Source organism: Cataglyphis hispanica, chromosome 10 (assembly GCF_021464435.1).
Source record: "Cataglyphis hispanica isolate Lineage 1 chromosome 10, ULB_Chis1_1.0, whole genome shotgun sequence".
Taxonomy (NCBI): Eukaryota; Metazoa; Arthropoda; class Insecta; order Hymenoptera; family Formicidae; genus Cataglyphis; species Cataglyphis hispanica.
In genome coordinates this window covers 2,444,418-2,460,788 of record NC_065963.1, presented here as the reverse complement: position 1 = coordinate 2,460,788, position 16,371 = coordinate 2,444,418, and the positions used below count along the sequence as shown (strand labels likewise).

Sequence of the window (16,371 nt, the reverse complement as noted above, 5' to 3'; positions counted from 1 at the left end):
TTAGATATCACTGTCGAGATAAGAGACAAAATGGTTCTCGGTGCGTTTCTGACAGAGATCATAGTGGCATTTTTGCTGGCCGCAACTTTGCTTTTCAAATACGGAAACGTGTTTCGGCATCACATTATAGTCACTATCTCTGTACTGATAGCTTGGTACTTTTCTCTATTAATAATCTTCATACTACCTTTGGATGTCTCTTCGGTAATTATATAATTCAATATATATATAGTACATACACTCACAAAATTGCACAATTTTTTTTTTTTTGGAGGAATACAGCTTTTCTCTGGAAAATGTAAAGGTAAAATAGTAAAGTTTCATTCAACATTTCATTTGTGCAGACTGTATTCAGACAGTGTGTAGAGCAGAATATACATAACAACACTAAAAATGCTGATAATACTACCTCTGTACCATTTGTCACATGTAAAGAACCTTGGCCGAATGTGCCGGATAATGTATTTCCGAATCTGTGGAGGATAGTCTATTGGACATCACAATGCCTGACATGGTTGATACTCCCATTGATGCAGTCTTATATAAAAGCAGGAGATTTCACCGTACGCGGAAAATTAAAATCTGCTTTAATAGATAATGCTATATATTATGGCAGTTATTTGTTTATATGTGGCATACTTTTAATATACATTGCATTGAAGCCTGGCTTAGATCTTGATGGGTAAGTTTTAATAATTTATAACAAGTGTATTAAAATGAACAATATTTATATTATAATATAGACAAATGTATGTATAAAGTTTAAAATATGAAATAATATTTATATTACTTTTTTTCTTATTTTTGTTCTGAATTCACCATTGTAATACCTCTCACTTATTAGGAAACATCCTGTATATGTGTGTGTGTGTGTGTGTATGTTCAGTGTACAAAAATAAAAATTATTATATTTTTGCTATTTCAGGCAAAAATTAAAAGCTATAGCATCATCTGCGTCCAATACATGGGGCTTATTTTTATTGGTTTTATTACTTGGATACGCCCTCGTAGAGGTACCTCGTGGATTATGGAATAGCAGCAAACCTGGATATACTTTAAATTATAGCTATTTCAAGATAGCGAAATTAAGCTTAGACAAATGCGAAGCGGAAGAAACAGTAGATGATATACTTGAGGTATAGATAATATTATTTACAAAATGCATTTGTAATATGAGAATTCTGCAAAGAATTAATAAATTTCATGTAATAAATAAAAAAATGCCATTTTAGTCATTACAAATTGCAACAATATCTATTGGACCTGGTCATCCGTTCCATTGTAACTTGGAAACAATTTTTCAAAAGATACCCGCAGAATTGAAGGATAGAATGAATAGAAGACAATTGCCAGATGATACTCCAACAGATACACCCACTGAAAAATCTTTAATTCGGCTACATAGACAAGTTTGTATCGCAGCAAATATATGTTATAATATCACAACACATTTATATTTCTAACATATTGCTAATGTTATTTGTTTTAGACTATAAAAGCGTTGCAGACTTTACAACGTATAGAGACTCAATGGGGTATCTTAGTGGACAAGATCTTTGATTTGGAAGATGTTGCGAAAAATCAAGTGAGTCATGATAGAAGATTTAAGCAGTCTTTTCCTACACATCGCTCGCTTCCATTTCGTATTATTTACAATCCTATTGTTGGTAAGTCTAACATCATTTGTATAACATCATTGTAATTTAATATAGTTTTGCAATTTTCATGATTTTGCAATTTACTTTTCAGAATGGTACTGGAAATGTATCGTGAAAGATTATGTCTTGAAGATAGCTGCTATTTGCGCTGGTTGCTTGTCAGTAGCTGTCGTATGGTCAGAAGTAACATTCTTCAACAAGTCTCCTGTGTTGTCGTTATTTGCTCAGTTTCTGAATTTAGCAAAAAGAAACTACGATTATTTTACTATTGAGGTAAAATAATTTGTACCTAATATTTCACATACATATATTGTCATTTATTATTGTGTTTATATTCAATTTTCAGGTACTATCCACATTGATTATCGCATATCTTTGCTACTGCGCTTATTCTACCGTCTTAAAGATCCGAGTGTTGAATCTCTATTACTTGGCACCTCATCATCAAACGAACGAGTATAGTCTGATATTCAGCGGTATGATGCTGTGTCGCTTAACCCCGCCCATGTGTCTTAATTTCTTGGGACTTATTCATATGGATTCTCATATAATCAAGACTCATATTCTGGAAACACACTATACACAGGTAATATTGTTTAAATAATCTGTAGAATTTCTTTATGTATCATACTATTTCTTTCTCTTTTCTCAGGTGATGGGTCATATGGATGTCATCTCTATAATATCCGATGGATTTAACGTGTATTTTCCTATGGCGATTCTGGCATTCTGCTTAGCGACATACTTTAGCATAGGTAGTAGACTGCTTTCTATGCTAGGTTTTCAACAATTCCTCGACGATGATGAATTCACGACGGATCTCGTAGATGAAGGAAGAGAACTTATAAAAAGAGGTATCAATAAATAAAGAAAATATTTTTTATAAATATGCTTATAATTTTCTATGATAGAACAAGAAGTGACACTTTCTTATGACTCTAGAGAGACGCAAACGACAAAGAGCGGAAGATTCTATATACAGACGACGCGAATTGCAAGAAAGATTCAATATTTCAGTGGGTTCAGGGTCGCGTTACAGGACATCCCGACAGAGCACAGATACTGGTATGTGTAAGTAGTATGTTATATATGATGTAAATTATACATATCGTATAGATAATATATTATTATTAATAATTAAATCTTTTTACAGTACGGCCGTTAAAAAGAGATGAATCAATTGAATCGGCAAGAGCGGGTCTGTTGCACGATTTCGATCCTGCGGATTATTACATCGGTATGACATTTGGCGGGGAGAGTTACGGTGCGAATAATCGTTACGATGGGGAAAATCAAGGTGATAATGATTCATACGATCCGAGTAACATGACGGCATTCCCCACGAGTACAAGTCGCGTGGGTCCTCCACCCAGAGGATTGTTCGATGATATTTAAAAGCTAACGGTTTCGTAGATGCAGCTCAGGTGCAAAAATCATATGTAAATTGGCTTTTAGAGATTTACACGACATTTATACCGAGCGACGCGACGATTTGTTGATAAATCATAAAAATATTGAATCACATAATAGCACAAGAATGAATCTTATTAAACGGGACGTAAAAATATTTAGAAATTTTACGTGCCTGTAACATTTTGAATCTTAAATAGCAGCACAAATTAAAAAATTAAAATTATATCATTATAAAATAATTAATATAACTTATTATACACGCATGAACAAGGAAATTAAGAAAAACCGCGCGTGCGCAGATGCTGAAACAGAAAGGGTTTTTTTTTTACAACAAACTAACACGATTACGACGAATAGAATTTGCAAATGCGATAAACATTCCGATTTAGTACTAATATGTATATTTATTACGTTTATTAGAGAATAAATATTTTTGTCTCTTAATTATCTCTTTAAGTTTTGTATAGTTTGTTTTATGTCGAAGCTAATAAATAATTTATATACATTTTTTTAATCGTCTATCTGAAGTAATTATTCATTAATACCTAACTTTTGTCAATAATCTAAATATCTTTTTAATAATTTATTTATACACATCTATTAATCTTTTTCTTGATACTATAATCTTGACCTTTTCAACTTTTGTCTTATGATTTATATAAAAATATGACAGCTTGAACATACAATGACTTAATTCCTTTGCTTTATATTACTTATACTTGAAAACTTTTATTTGTATTTTATTTATTTCATTTATTTTATAGTATATATCTAAATAATTCAGATTAAGAAGTTTTAGAACAGAGGATTATCAGAAATGGCATAAAAGAGAAAAGTTAGGCTAGATATAACAATAGGAAAATTTAATAAGAACAAATTAGTATATATAACAATAATAAAATATTTCAGCAAAAATATGCGCCTTGAGTAACTTACAAAGTCAAATATTTCGGCACTTTATATCTTATAAACGCGTTTCGATGAATACAGTAATAAAACTTTTAATGTTAGCAGAATTTTCGTCATTTTATTATAGATTATACTTTATTTATTACATATCATTCTTCATATTATATATCTTTTTCTCCCCTGTATTTATAATATATATTCAAATACATTACACATATACCATCTACAACTTTAATCCATGAGATTAATCTTTACCTGAGAATTTCGAAAAGTACCTTAATAAATATCCTCTTTCTATTTTTTATTTTTCCTTATACAAGTACTAAACTGTATAAACTTTTCTATTTACGTGTATAAATCTGCTATATATCAATAAGTATCTCACAAATAAGAGGCATACCAAAAAAGCTAAATTTCGATTTTTTTTTAAATTAATTTGAACACATGTCGATTATTTTACAATCTTAATAAAGTTATTTAAAGTGACAAACACAGCTTTGCCTGTAGATTTGGAAGACATATATAAAATATGATAAATTATTAGAAACAATTAGAAACGATAAATTATAAATGTAGGAATTTATGTACGAGTTAAAATTTGTATAATGCGTATCTGTCACATATATGATTCGATAGACACAGAGACAGTTTATAGTTTTCATTTTCGTTAATAGTTAGTAAATTTAATTGTTAAGTATAGTTAATAATTTTTATATTATAGAATACACATTTTCTTGTCATTAAAGATTCACTAATAAATTATGATTATGTAAAAATTGATAGCATATTTAACAAACACGTTTAAAATATATATACATATATTTAATGATAAAAAATGGACTGTTATGCGAGTTTCTTCGTTTCTGTAAATATTTTAGCGATTCCGTTTCGAGATATAAATGTAAAATTAATGACAATAAATGTATAATATAGTATAGCATTTAATGCACAATGCAATGTATGATTAAATTTCTTAGTTACCTCATAATTTCAATATATTTATCAAACACGCGAGCAACAACTAGGTAAAATAAACAATGTAAAATGTAATGCTCACGAGAATAAGAAATGATAATGCATAGGCTATTGATATTCTGACAATCCTTACGCATTCCGAATCTCTATTTTCAGTATTCTTTTTATAAGCGGAATTTGTCAATTCCGACGTTAGCAATAATGGTTCCAATAACAATAAACTTGATCTATTCCGTCGATATTCGTTGTCGTTTGATTCGTGTATCGGATAAGTTGGCGAGTTTTGCAAATCGTTGTTAATATAGCTGCGTCTGTTGCAGCTTATCATAGTGTTACTGTCGCGATAAAATGTCATGGATGCGCAGCCGACTTTCGATATTCTTACATAATGGTTATTCACATGGCGATGATATAGCTGGGTGTTTACGATAACGTCCCGGCAAGGGTAATTTAAAACGTAAATATGCGGCTTCAATAGCGATCTCAGATCGAAGACATCTCGAGGCCAGCAATGAGAGTAAAATATACCAGCGGCATTGGTTTTCACATAATTGTAGATTAGCATGCAATCCTGCAGATTTCGATCGTATTGCAAACGGAGATTATCATCGGTTGAATTCTCTCGCGGGTCGCAGTATGCGAAGCACGAGACGTCATCGCGTTGACACAGAACCACCTCTATGGCGAACAACGATTCCTTTGTGTATATTAAACGATCAGTATACACCGGACTGTATTTCATTCTCGCGCATTCCTCGCAGATTTGATGCCGCGGAAGATATAGTGTATCTATCGAAGCCTTCGTCATGCTGGAACTATACTTCTCGTAGTAATCCTGAATATCGTACTTGTGCGAACTACTATATGGCTCTCTAATTTTTTCGTAAACATGCGACAAGGCTCGAACATCCGTTCGAGCTTCATTCTTTCCCTCGTTATTTCCCATCGTTGCGTATTGTCGATTGTAATTCTTTGCTTTCCATTCAATCTCGGAACATATTTCGTTTCTTGCAGATATGATATCAGTAGTGTCTACAATATGTGCATCTGCTACATCTATGTGTGTATTGATACGACATGCGTGTGTTTCCGATGTGCGCGGTGTCGCTATTGCTTCAGTAGGAAAGTGTACATTCATGTCATCCGCTTTGCTCAAAGTGCTACTATTATATTTTAATTGTTCTAGTTTTAATTGCTCTAAGTCTAATTGGCGGTGGTGAACACACGCAAAGTGATATCAATTCTCGGATTTCATTTCCTCGGATCCTAATTCCCGTTTAATCTTCTGCAAATCATAGAGAACCTGGATTCGGACAGACAGATATAAAAAAATGATGACGTATTATACACAAATAATACTTCCGAGTATTGATGCGTGTTTGTGATTACATCAATTAATAAAAAATAATTACTGTAAATACAAACCTCTATTATACTTGAGGCACTCCATGCTTGAGTACGACAGCTATCCTTACAATAACTTCCATCCTTATTGGTGAGCTCGGGCAGGCCTCTCCAATGAGTAGTAGACGCTTCAATAAAATGTCGTGAAATGATAGCTTCCGTCGATTCGACCGTACGACGTAACTCGTCCTTTTCGCCGATTAATGATGCAAAATGCAAACGTGCTCGCAGAAAATATCCTATTGGCCAGACCCATTCCTAAAAAAAATATCAAATTAGAAATATATATTTTATACGCAAGAGGAATAAATTCATCTCAACCTTCATTTTTGTGGAAAAATTTTGTTTTCTAATTTTGATGCCAATGTGTTTAGAATGTTCTAAAATGTCAAAAAAACATATTTTTACAAAATGTCGAGTATGTGTGTATGTATGTTTGTATGTGCACCAAAGGATGTGGTTCGATTATCTGCCGTAAATTTTAAGATAATGAGCTAAAATTTTTTATATGAATAAAGTATCATTCAAGGTTGATTGGTATTGTACTTGGCTGGGATCGATAAAAGAGTTTATTTTTTATGAAATTTTAAATTTTTCAATAAATGTATGTTCAATAAATGCATGCTGAAACTTCCACAAATTTTGAGATATCAGGCTAAATATTTTTACATTAATAGACTAGCATTAAAGAATGGTTGGTATTGATTTTAATGAGAATTGATGAGAGTTCATTTTTTATAAAATTTTGACTTTTTCTAAAAAAAAAAGATGTGGTTGCTCTAACTTCATCAAATTTTGAGATATCGGGCTAAATATTTTTACATTAATAGACTAGCATTAAAGCATGATTGGTATTGAATTTGATTAGAATTGTTGAAACGATTCATTTTTTATGAAATTTTGAATTTTTCAATAAATGTTTGTTCAAACTATGTTTGTGAAAACTATTTTAGAGTCTCGGAAACTGATATCATTCCGATTTGTAATTACGATTATTCATATTATAAAAAAATAGAAATAAAATTATGAGGAAGCCATATGCAAGTTTTTAATTTGCACAATTTTTTACTTGTTTCAATCTTTATGTGTATGTAGAGAAATTTGCGATTATGATTGTGAGAATACCCACGGGCCCCTGATGATAATTCCATCCGTGCGCTACTTTGGTATCAGTACTATCGTTGGAATTATCGTAATAACCATTGTACGCCCAATCCGCAGGATCCAAGGTCTTCATTCCCAATGGACCTAATAGTATCTCTTCTGCTTTCTTCAATGCGGTCCAAGCGTGATTAGGATCAAATAATTCCGGAGCCTATTTAAGTAGGCATTATAAATATAATTATAACTATTATACTGATTTTTTTATATAGAAAACACTACACTTATCCTTTCACAGGAAGATTTGTTATAAAATATTGTAATACGCACGACAATCATAGCGATAGGGAAGTTGGGTCGCAACTGATAATCCGCCCATTCTTGCGTCGCACCATGACTATCCTTGAATATACCTCGTCGATGAATCAAATCAGGTCTCAACTCACCCTGCGTCGGGATCTCATTCACGTAAAAATATTTTTCGAAATTTGCCTGAATTTTATCAGCCCATTGCTTGTAACTCCAAGTTATTATTTTTCCTGCGCGATTCATGTGATAGTTATAATCAGAGATAATGTGTCGTTGATTACAATAATTATGCAATGAGGATTATACAATATTTTTGATATTCTTACCGTCGCGACTTTTACGCTGAACGCTGCCGTACGGGAAAAGATTCTGCTTGTACAATTCGGCCAGAAAAGTGAGGACGCACTTGCTCAATCCAACCAACTCTACGGCGGAACCGTCTCTGGGAGTTGCCGGCTTGCCTTTGTTACCGGCTTTCTCGGAAGAGCCCATCTTGTCCATCCAGGTGCCGCAATTGGCATCGTTCCCGCCAAAAACGAAACCTGTGTCAGGATGAACTCCGATTTGATTGTTGAACCCGCGATCCGTCATATGCTCGTCGATTTGTTTCCCAGCGTTTCTTTCCCGGAAGCAAAGACCTTGAAAGTGTACCGTGAGAGCTTCTTGGATTACTTCGTGCAACGGTTGATCCTGAAACCGTTTTTGCAAATAACGTGACATGCAATCTTAATAAAACGTTGAAGTTATAAAATAATTGCTTTTAAATATTGACTTACACACTCTCCCGCAGGTAAAGCTGGTGAATCATCAGTCGGGAATAATCTCGAGACTTTATCGGATAGAATGTTTAAACCATCTGGAACTTCTTCTGTGTAACATTTTATGGTGTAGAGCCACCACCATACTGCGTCACGGCAATTGTATCTATTATAGAATAAAATCAAAAGATAAAGTTCGGATCAAGTTTCCTAATGTTTTAAAACAGCTTGATATATTCCTTGAAGACATAAATATACCTTGCATTGCTTCCTTTATCGAGTAAATTTGGTATTAGACCATGTCGTAAAGTTCCGGCAAAACCGAGAATTATGAATCTCGCTTCGACATGTCTGCCCGTTAGAAGTAACAATCCTCTCAGGGCGATGAAGGTATCTCTACCCCAATTTCTCATGTAACCTGTCGTGAAATGTGGCAAGCCTGCTGACAACGTTAAACACATCTGCTTAATTTCTCCGTCGCAGATTTTGGTCTTTGGTTTAGGCTGATTGAGATTTGGCGATAAATCTGGTAATTGTGACGATCTTACTACGCCGCCCACTTGTACCGAGACCAAACTCAATAATTTAACAAACGTAATTCCATCCTTTACAAAGCTGGAATAATATATTTTAATTAGTACCAGATATTACGTGATTAATATTCTTTCAATTTATATTTTTACACACATAAAAAAATGGAGAATTTATAAATTCATTTCACGAGTCGATCTCTAAAATATTTAGCTCTATACTTACTTTGACATTAGATCGTAACAATGATCTAAAAGAATCATATAAACATTCACGATTATAACATCAAAATAACTCGGCACCAAATATCTCGGAATTAATTTAAATGGTTCCAACGCTTGTTCAAGCCATATCCCAAGGGGTTTAGTACCATCATCTTCTTTCAGACGTTGCCACACATAATCTGTCAATTTTTCAAACATTTTTTCATTACATAGTAAGTCATCTATTTATCAAAAACAGTTTCTGTTGCATTACCTATCAACCAGTTACCCTGTCTAACATTGGCACATAGAGGATGTCCTAGATCGTTATTCGGACGAATATCAGCCAGTAAGGATACAATACCTGATTTTGAAAATGGTTATTTGTAATATAAGTACAATACATGTGCTAAAATTGTGCAAATCTTAATATTATAAAAATGTAAAGTATTTATGTATTCACAATACCTTGCAGTCCAGCGTATACTAAACATCCATATCCTGGTACATTATATACTCCAAATCTACCACTTGTTTCCTCTCGTTCTTCCTGATCGCATCTATATAAAACTTTATTTAAATCTGAGAAATCCATACGAGAAATTATATTATGTAAATCTGATTTCTCATTGGAAGTAATTTGCGAAATAGTATTTTGAAGCTTTATTAAAGCAGGTTTTATATTTGCGTGAAGGGCCACTCTGTAAAATTAAATTTGTTACAAGTTAGTATAGTTTATTATTTAGCGCTAGACTCGGTATATTTTAAAGAAAATTTTATACCGTATAGCTATAACAGAACCAGGTTGAAAGTTTACAAAATTGAGTTGAGTATTCTTAGGATCGCCGGAATCGACCTTCTCGATTATCGTAGAGTCGCAACATTGTATATGCTGTTTGAGGTTTAACGTATATTCGCATAATCCGTTTATAAAATTTGCATTTTTTGTATATTTTTGTGGTAAACAGAAAGGTGATTTCCCATTTCTGTATATAAAGTAATATTTATATAGATTAATGGACTTTTTTTTTGGTAATGAACTTTTTAGATTTTTCTCTTTTTAAATTTTCTCTTAAAAATAAAATCTGCCACTTACTTGGTATCTATATGTGACAGTGATGCTTCTAAAATAATTTCCTCCACCACACCCTCCACTATTAAAGGTCTTACATGTCTTCTCAGATCATAAGCATTCGAATCCGGATGTGAAAATGCCGTGAACGCGACCAAAACTACACTCTCATGACTAGTCGGCGAATGTCTCGTTACAGCTACTATATCACTGTCCATTTGATCAACAAATACCTATGAAAGTAAATTTATTATTAGTAGCCAAATTAACTCTTTGCTGCACACATACATCAATACAAATAATTTATACCTGCGAAAATTTTTCTTGACCGAGCATATAATGTAGATCGTTTAATGCTTTTTTGGCTTCAATTATGCCAGTTTTTGAATTAATACACATATCATTCTCTAGATCGTCACTATCCAACCAGGAAGTATATTGTCTTTCTTCATCTACTACGTGTATCTGAAAAAAAAGAATTTCGTTATAAATTTTTTATAGTACATGTCAACAAGATTTAATGATAAAAATTTGTGCAAACATTGAAGTTTATTCTACCAACTTACATGATGGGGCACTAATTCATCGTAACCGCGATTACTGCCACTGGCACAGCACGCCATCGAAACGAGAGCAGCGCTAGGGAGTAAATCAAAAATACTTCGTTTCTGCACCGGACTAGGATTGTCGTGAGTCACGTCTAGGAACATAGCGTGAGCTATGCTCGGCACCAACGGCCGTTTTCGTGGCTGCAGAAATGCTCCAACTGGTTCTCCTCCATATCGATATACCAATCTTCCTTCTTCATGGCTATCCCATGCTGACATAGCTTCTACAATTTAAAGTTTCTAATGTATTTTCTAATTTTACGACACTTATAGTATATTTAGTATATAATTATATTTTTTAAAATATAGAAAATAGTTTAGAAAGAATAATATTTCGACATGTAAAGATTGCCAGATATTTTTGCTTTCATTCTGAAGAATAGTCTGTTTACAATGCTTAGCTGTCTTATGTGGAATGTAATATTAGCATGTAGATTAAATTTATGTTATATAAATAAATGAGAACCTCTGATTAAAGAAGTAATTCCAAGACGATTTACAAAGATGTTGTCTTTTTGATCGGAATTGGTGAACAATTCTGCGACAACATAGAGATCTGGACGGATACGTCGCGCAGCATCAAGCATATACTAAAGAAAATCGTGTTATTTAGTAAATCTTCTAGTACCAAAATTGCAATAGAATTACGACATACTTCAGCGACAGGGATCGGTGTGGAATGACAATTGTCCAACCGAATACCATCGAATATTTGCGCTGTTTGTTCTACATAAGCTGTCATATGTTGCCACAAGAATGGACAATCCTTTGGTTTATTCCCATATCTGTAATAGTTATATTAATTGTGTGATAATGGAAATTGTAAATTATATATTAAACTTTCCACTAATGATATATTGAGAAAACTAGAAGAATATTTAACAGATATTTTTACCTGAGTTTCACACTATCTCCCCAGGCAATAAGTTCTCTTCGAATGTAGACATTAGAATCAGGTTCTGCAAAATTCTTCAAAGGATCACTATTCATGACCCAGCCATTGTGAGCCATAAGATAACATCCATTATCTGAATACATTATATCTTCTCTTTCTGACAAAGATGCAGGTGTCCCATAATCAGTGAAATATCTATAGAATATAAATTTATCAAGAAATATACATACAAATGACTTTACAAGACTTTATAATATTTGATATACAAGTAAAATTATACCTAGGAACAAGAGGATTTTTTTCGCTAATTTCCTTAATTCTTGGGCCATCACATTGTACTCTAAAGTATCTTATACCAGCAATAACATTTTCAACAGCAGCATTTAGATGGTTTTGTACATTGTTGCTAATAGCTTCGTTGAGTTCTTGTAATTTATTCTTCAAATCCTCTGCACACCGTTTCAAACGAGTCTCCTCATCGAAACAATCAGCTCTATATAAAAAAAAAATTGTATATAAAAAGATCTGTGCAAAAGTATGTAATCAAATTAATTTAACCATTATCTCATCTTGTATATTTTACCTGTATGTATTATACTTTTTCAAAGCAAGTTGCATGTTTATGGATGACTTCAATCTGCAGAAATTGGGATCTTGAATTATCGAAATGTTTTCAGCCTTCGTATTATTCACATCTTGCGGCATTTCATTGCGCGCCAGGTTCAAGAATTCCGAAATAATTTCATTAATATTAACAATGTACATCTCGTGTATCTTTATAAGCGGCAAGAAATATGTGTGGAGAGCGTGACGAATCGCCTAAAAACAAAGTGCATGTAGAAAATGAAGTGAAACCGACTAAAGTATAAAGAACGAAAATTCGATCATATTGTAATAACGTTAATGCGTGAAATAATTTGCAGCTTACATTCAAGTGATCTTCAGTGTTGACCACGGTAGGTATACCTTTAAATTCCCATTCTCCAGCAGCCACTTGTATTGTTAATTCAAACAATGCTGCATCCAAAATATACGCCGGACGTAAATGAGGACTATTAATGCAATTGTACGTGCATTCTGGATGAGAAAGTAGAAATGGACTCTCGTTTGCAGTATGATTCAGAACAATATCACATATACTTAACATCTGTAAAGTGTAAAATAATTGAAAAAATTATATTTGGATATATTAAAGAAATATGCGTTTTGTTTCCTGATAAGGATATTCTTGAAAATAATAATTTACCTGCCATTCAGTTCGCATTTTGTTTACAAATTGCTCGATATCATGATAAGTAATTATCTGATCGTTTTCATTAAAAATAGGATTAAGTTTCATCTGATCCTTCAGACTGTACGACGATTTAGAATGTCCCAATTCCTAAAATGTGTCAAGCTCATGTTTATTACAAACATTTTATTTTTTATATATTAATTCTTCTAAAATTACCTGTATTGGAGTAAAATGGATCATATTATATCCAGAATTTCGGGTCACTAATAATTTATCTTCCCATGTAGAGAAAGGTCCTAAACACTTTGCCAAAACTGTTTGAACTTGGATACAATCCAAAGGTAATATCTTCTCATCTTTGCCTACTTTCAGTTCAGGATCCACAAGTAGATACCCAGATGCAACAGGTTTGGTATACTCTCTGACTCTGCAAAATTAATTAAATCTTGTTATTAAGAAATTAAATCGCGTAATATATAAACAGCTATTCATAATATTTAATACTTACTGATCACTGACATAATAGTGGAATGAACCAGACAAAGTTAAATGTATACTAGCTGATTCATCGACCCATTGCAATTGATAGTAAGTATGCCTCTCAAATTTTTCATCATTCGATAATGGATGATTTATAAAAACATCAAGTCTTTTCCCAAGAAGGGAAGCCCCAAGTCTAAATTCAACTTTCCATCCTGTATAAGAAATGTTATTTAAGATAAAAGCATAATAATAGAGAGAAATATCGAAATACAGCTAAAAAATTATATATTAAAAAAAAAAATTTCTTTAAAACCTTTCTTCAATCTGTATAAGATCCCATCCAGATATTCCCCATTGTTTACAGTTAAGATTCTTATTTGTTCATTTTCAGTTGTAGGCTGTAGCGATAGACCGTCGATTTCTTGCATATCTTTAGTTATTATCTGTAATAATGAAGAAAATTTTTATTAGATAAACAAAGAAAAAGTCGCTTTTATTTTATCTCCATCAGATTGCAATATAATTCTTACGTAAATCTTACATAATCAAATATAATTTTGCTAGAGTTTATTAATTTATTTAATATTAGTTTATCATATTTATAGTATTTTTATTATTCTTTCCAAATCATTTTTTAAATATGAAAAAATTTGGAAAAGATATATATATATATATATATATATATATATATATATATATACGATGTAAAAATAATTAAACAATTTGATAATACAGAGTTCATAAGAGAAAAGTTTGAGAAACAGTAGTTTTTACTATTCTTTTTACTGTCCTTTTACCAAGGACAAGATTCGAGGAAACTTAGAGATTATACTTACATCTCAAATGTAGAAAATGAATATGTACTTAGGAGACAGAATATAAGCCTTAATATATAAGTTATTGGCATAAAGCAGTTAGCAAGCGTGCATAATATTACGTTACAGTGTTCTGCTATGCGAGCATATATAAAAGCTGCAGCTATTCTCTTACCCTACATATACTAGGATTACAATACAATAGTAATGTGACAACTGCTTCCTGCCATAAGACTTGCTTCTGTTAATTCTAATAAATCTAGGTAAGTACAGACAATCTATCACTCTCAAACAATTGTATTGCTGGAACTTTTAGTTAAGAATACATCTTATTTCACAATTTTATATATTATTTAAATGTATATATTTGCTGCAGAACTTACATTTTTTGATCCTACAATCTTCCATGTACGAATATAATGCAGAAAGTATCTATAAATCCTTAAGAGTATTCTTCTTATATTATTAAAGAAGCGTTTTATTTTCGAAGCCATTGTCAAAGCGAGTAAGGCATAAATTTAATTGCATTTAATTGACTGATGTAAAAAATTTATTAAGAAAATAATATCGCAGCATTTGCCCACATTTTATTACAGTGTGCGTTAAACTCTTTATGTGTGCTACCTATAACAGATATATATAATAAAAACTAGCAAAGAGAGATATTGTATTTATTATAATTAAATATAAACTATAAATAAAATATATAAACAGTTAAAATAAAAGATTTTTCAAATATTAATAACTTCAAAAATACTTGTAAAAGTTGCATTTTTTATAAAATTTATAATAAATTTCATATATTAATTGAACTATATATAACAAAGTAAAGAAAATTAGAATGATCTTACCATCTATATATATATCTACAATATATATATATATATATATATATATATATATATATATATATATTATTATATTAATATATAAATAGTTATAAACATACAAATATAGTAATGTATTAATAATCTTTATTAACATATTTTAATTTACATAAATGACAGATACATACTTTGTAAAAGACACGACACTAAGATAATTATGCAACATACATCACTATTCTATATATCATGCATATTAGTTCATAGATAAAGTATATAAATTAATATATAAATATTCATAATTATATATAATATATATAAATTCATTTGAGTAATGAAAACCTAGAATAAAGTTTAGTAGTCACAATTTAACAATAAGACAATAACAGAAAGATGTCAACAAGCTACATAATTTCACATAAATATAATTTTATAAAGATATGTAAGAAATAAAAACACAATATTATAAAATATATAATGTGATAGAAATAATGATTACTAAATGATTAAAAAATTAGATATAAGTTATCATTCGTGCACATTGTGAAATAAGTAACACACATTACGAATACAAATATGGACATTAAAAGACAAACTGACAAACATTCTCAACAACAAGCGAACATTAAGCGAATTTCAGTTACAACTGTAATTAAAATTTGATAAATATATAAATATATATAGGAGATATTTAACGTATTATATATTGTTGTACGTTATTTGAAAATTTCCTACCTATAAAAATATCGATGGTAGAATGTAAAAACGATCGTGTAGCACACATGCGTTCTCATTCGAAAGATCGGTAGGAAAAGCTCGGCACACAAGTTGACCTCTGTTTTATTAAGGTCGGCGCAGTGAAGGTCAACAAACACGCATGGCCGGGCGCAGATATGACGGCAATCTCGGCGAACTTCGAATTAACAAAACACACTTTTAAAATATATAAGTTCATTGTGATAGGCGCGATTAATTGTGACGTAACTAAAGAGGATATCGCGAAAAAAAATTGCACTCTTCTAAATATGACAGATGTGACATATGATCCCGCTTAATTTTTTTTTTTTAATAGTTTCTTTCATTACAGATTTTCATATGAAAAAACGCACTTTTGGTTCGAGGAAAATTTCACGGGTGCGTTCAAAAATTCACACGATAGGCGGAATAACATCTGATTGA

The 16,371-nt window shown here is 31.6% G+C and overlaps 2 protein-coding genes across 3 annotated transcripts; one reads left to right on the top strand and one right to left on the bottom strand.

The window, feature by feature from the left end:
• Window positions 1-30: 30 nt before the first annotated feature.
• Window positions 31-3,590, top strand: LOC126852495 (LMBR1 domain-containing protein 2 homolog). Of its 2 annotated transcripts, none has more exons than XM_050597331.1 (10): window positions 31-204; window positions 345-682; window positions 926-1,136; window positions 1,233-1,409; window positions 1,490-1,667; window positions 1,750-1,931; window positions 2,005-2,244; window positions 2,311-2,512; window positions 2,601-2,723; window positions 2,812-3,590. In XM_050597331.1, the coding sequence occupies exons 1-10, from the start codon at window positions 31-33 to the stop codon at window positions 3,051-3,053; spliced, it is 2,067 nt and encodes a 688-aa protein (XP_050453288.1). In that variant the 3' UTR covers window positions 3,054-3,590. The 2 variants fall into 2 exon arrangements, with proteins under 2 accessions (XP_050453288.1, XP_050453287.1); XM_050597330.1 differs by having other exon boundaries at window positions 2,601-2,729.
• A 329-nt stretch (window positions 3,591-3,919) lies between these two features.
• LOC126852494 (glycogen debranching enzyme) lies at window positions 3,920-16,249 on the bottom strand. The gene is made up of 26 exons (XM_050597329.1): window positions 15,928-16,249; window positions 14,752-14,992; window positions 13,867-13,996; window positions 13,579-13,765; window positions 13,287-13,497; window positions 13,083-13,217; window positions 12,765-12,983; window positions 12,420-12,655; window positions 12,117-12,329; window positions 11,837-12,031; window positions 11,597-11,726; window positions 11,408-11,531; window positions 10,900-11,165; window positions 10,643-10,798; window positions 10,358-10,566; window positions 10,044-10,247; window positions 9,730-9,962; window positions 9,536-9,625; window positions 9,284-9,461; window positions 8,786-9,142; window positions 8,546-8,693; window positions 8,096-8,459; window positions 7,791-7,999; window positions 7,489-7,674; window positions 6,381-6,617; window positions 3,920-6,258 (listed from the first exon to the last, which is right to left on the bottom strand). Exons 2-26 carry the CDS (start codon window positions 14,860-14,862, stop codon window positions 6,193-6,195), a joined length of 4,794 nt encoding a protein of 1,597 aa, XP_050453286.1. The 5' UTR covers window positions 14,863-14,992; window positions 15,928-16,249; the 3' UTR covers window positions 3,920-6,192.
• Window positions 16,250-16,371: the final 122 nt, after the last annotated feature.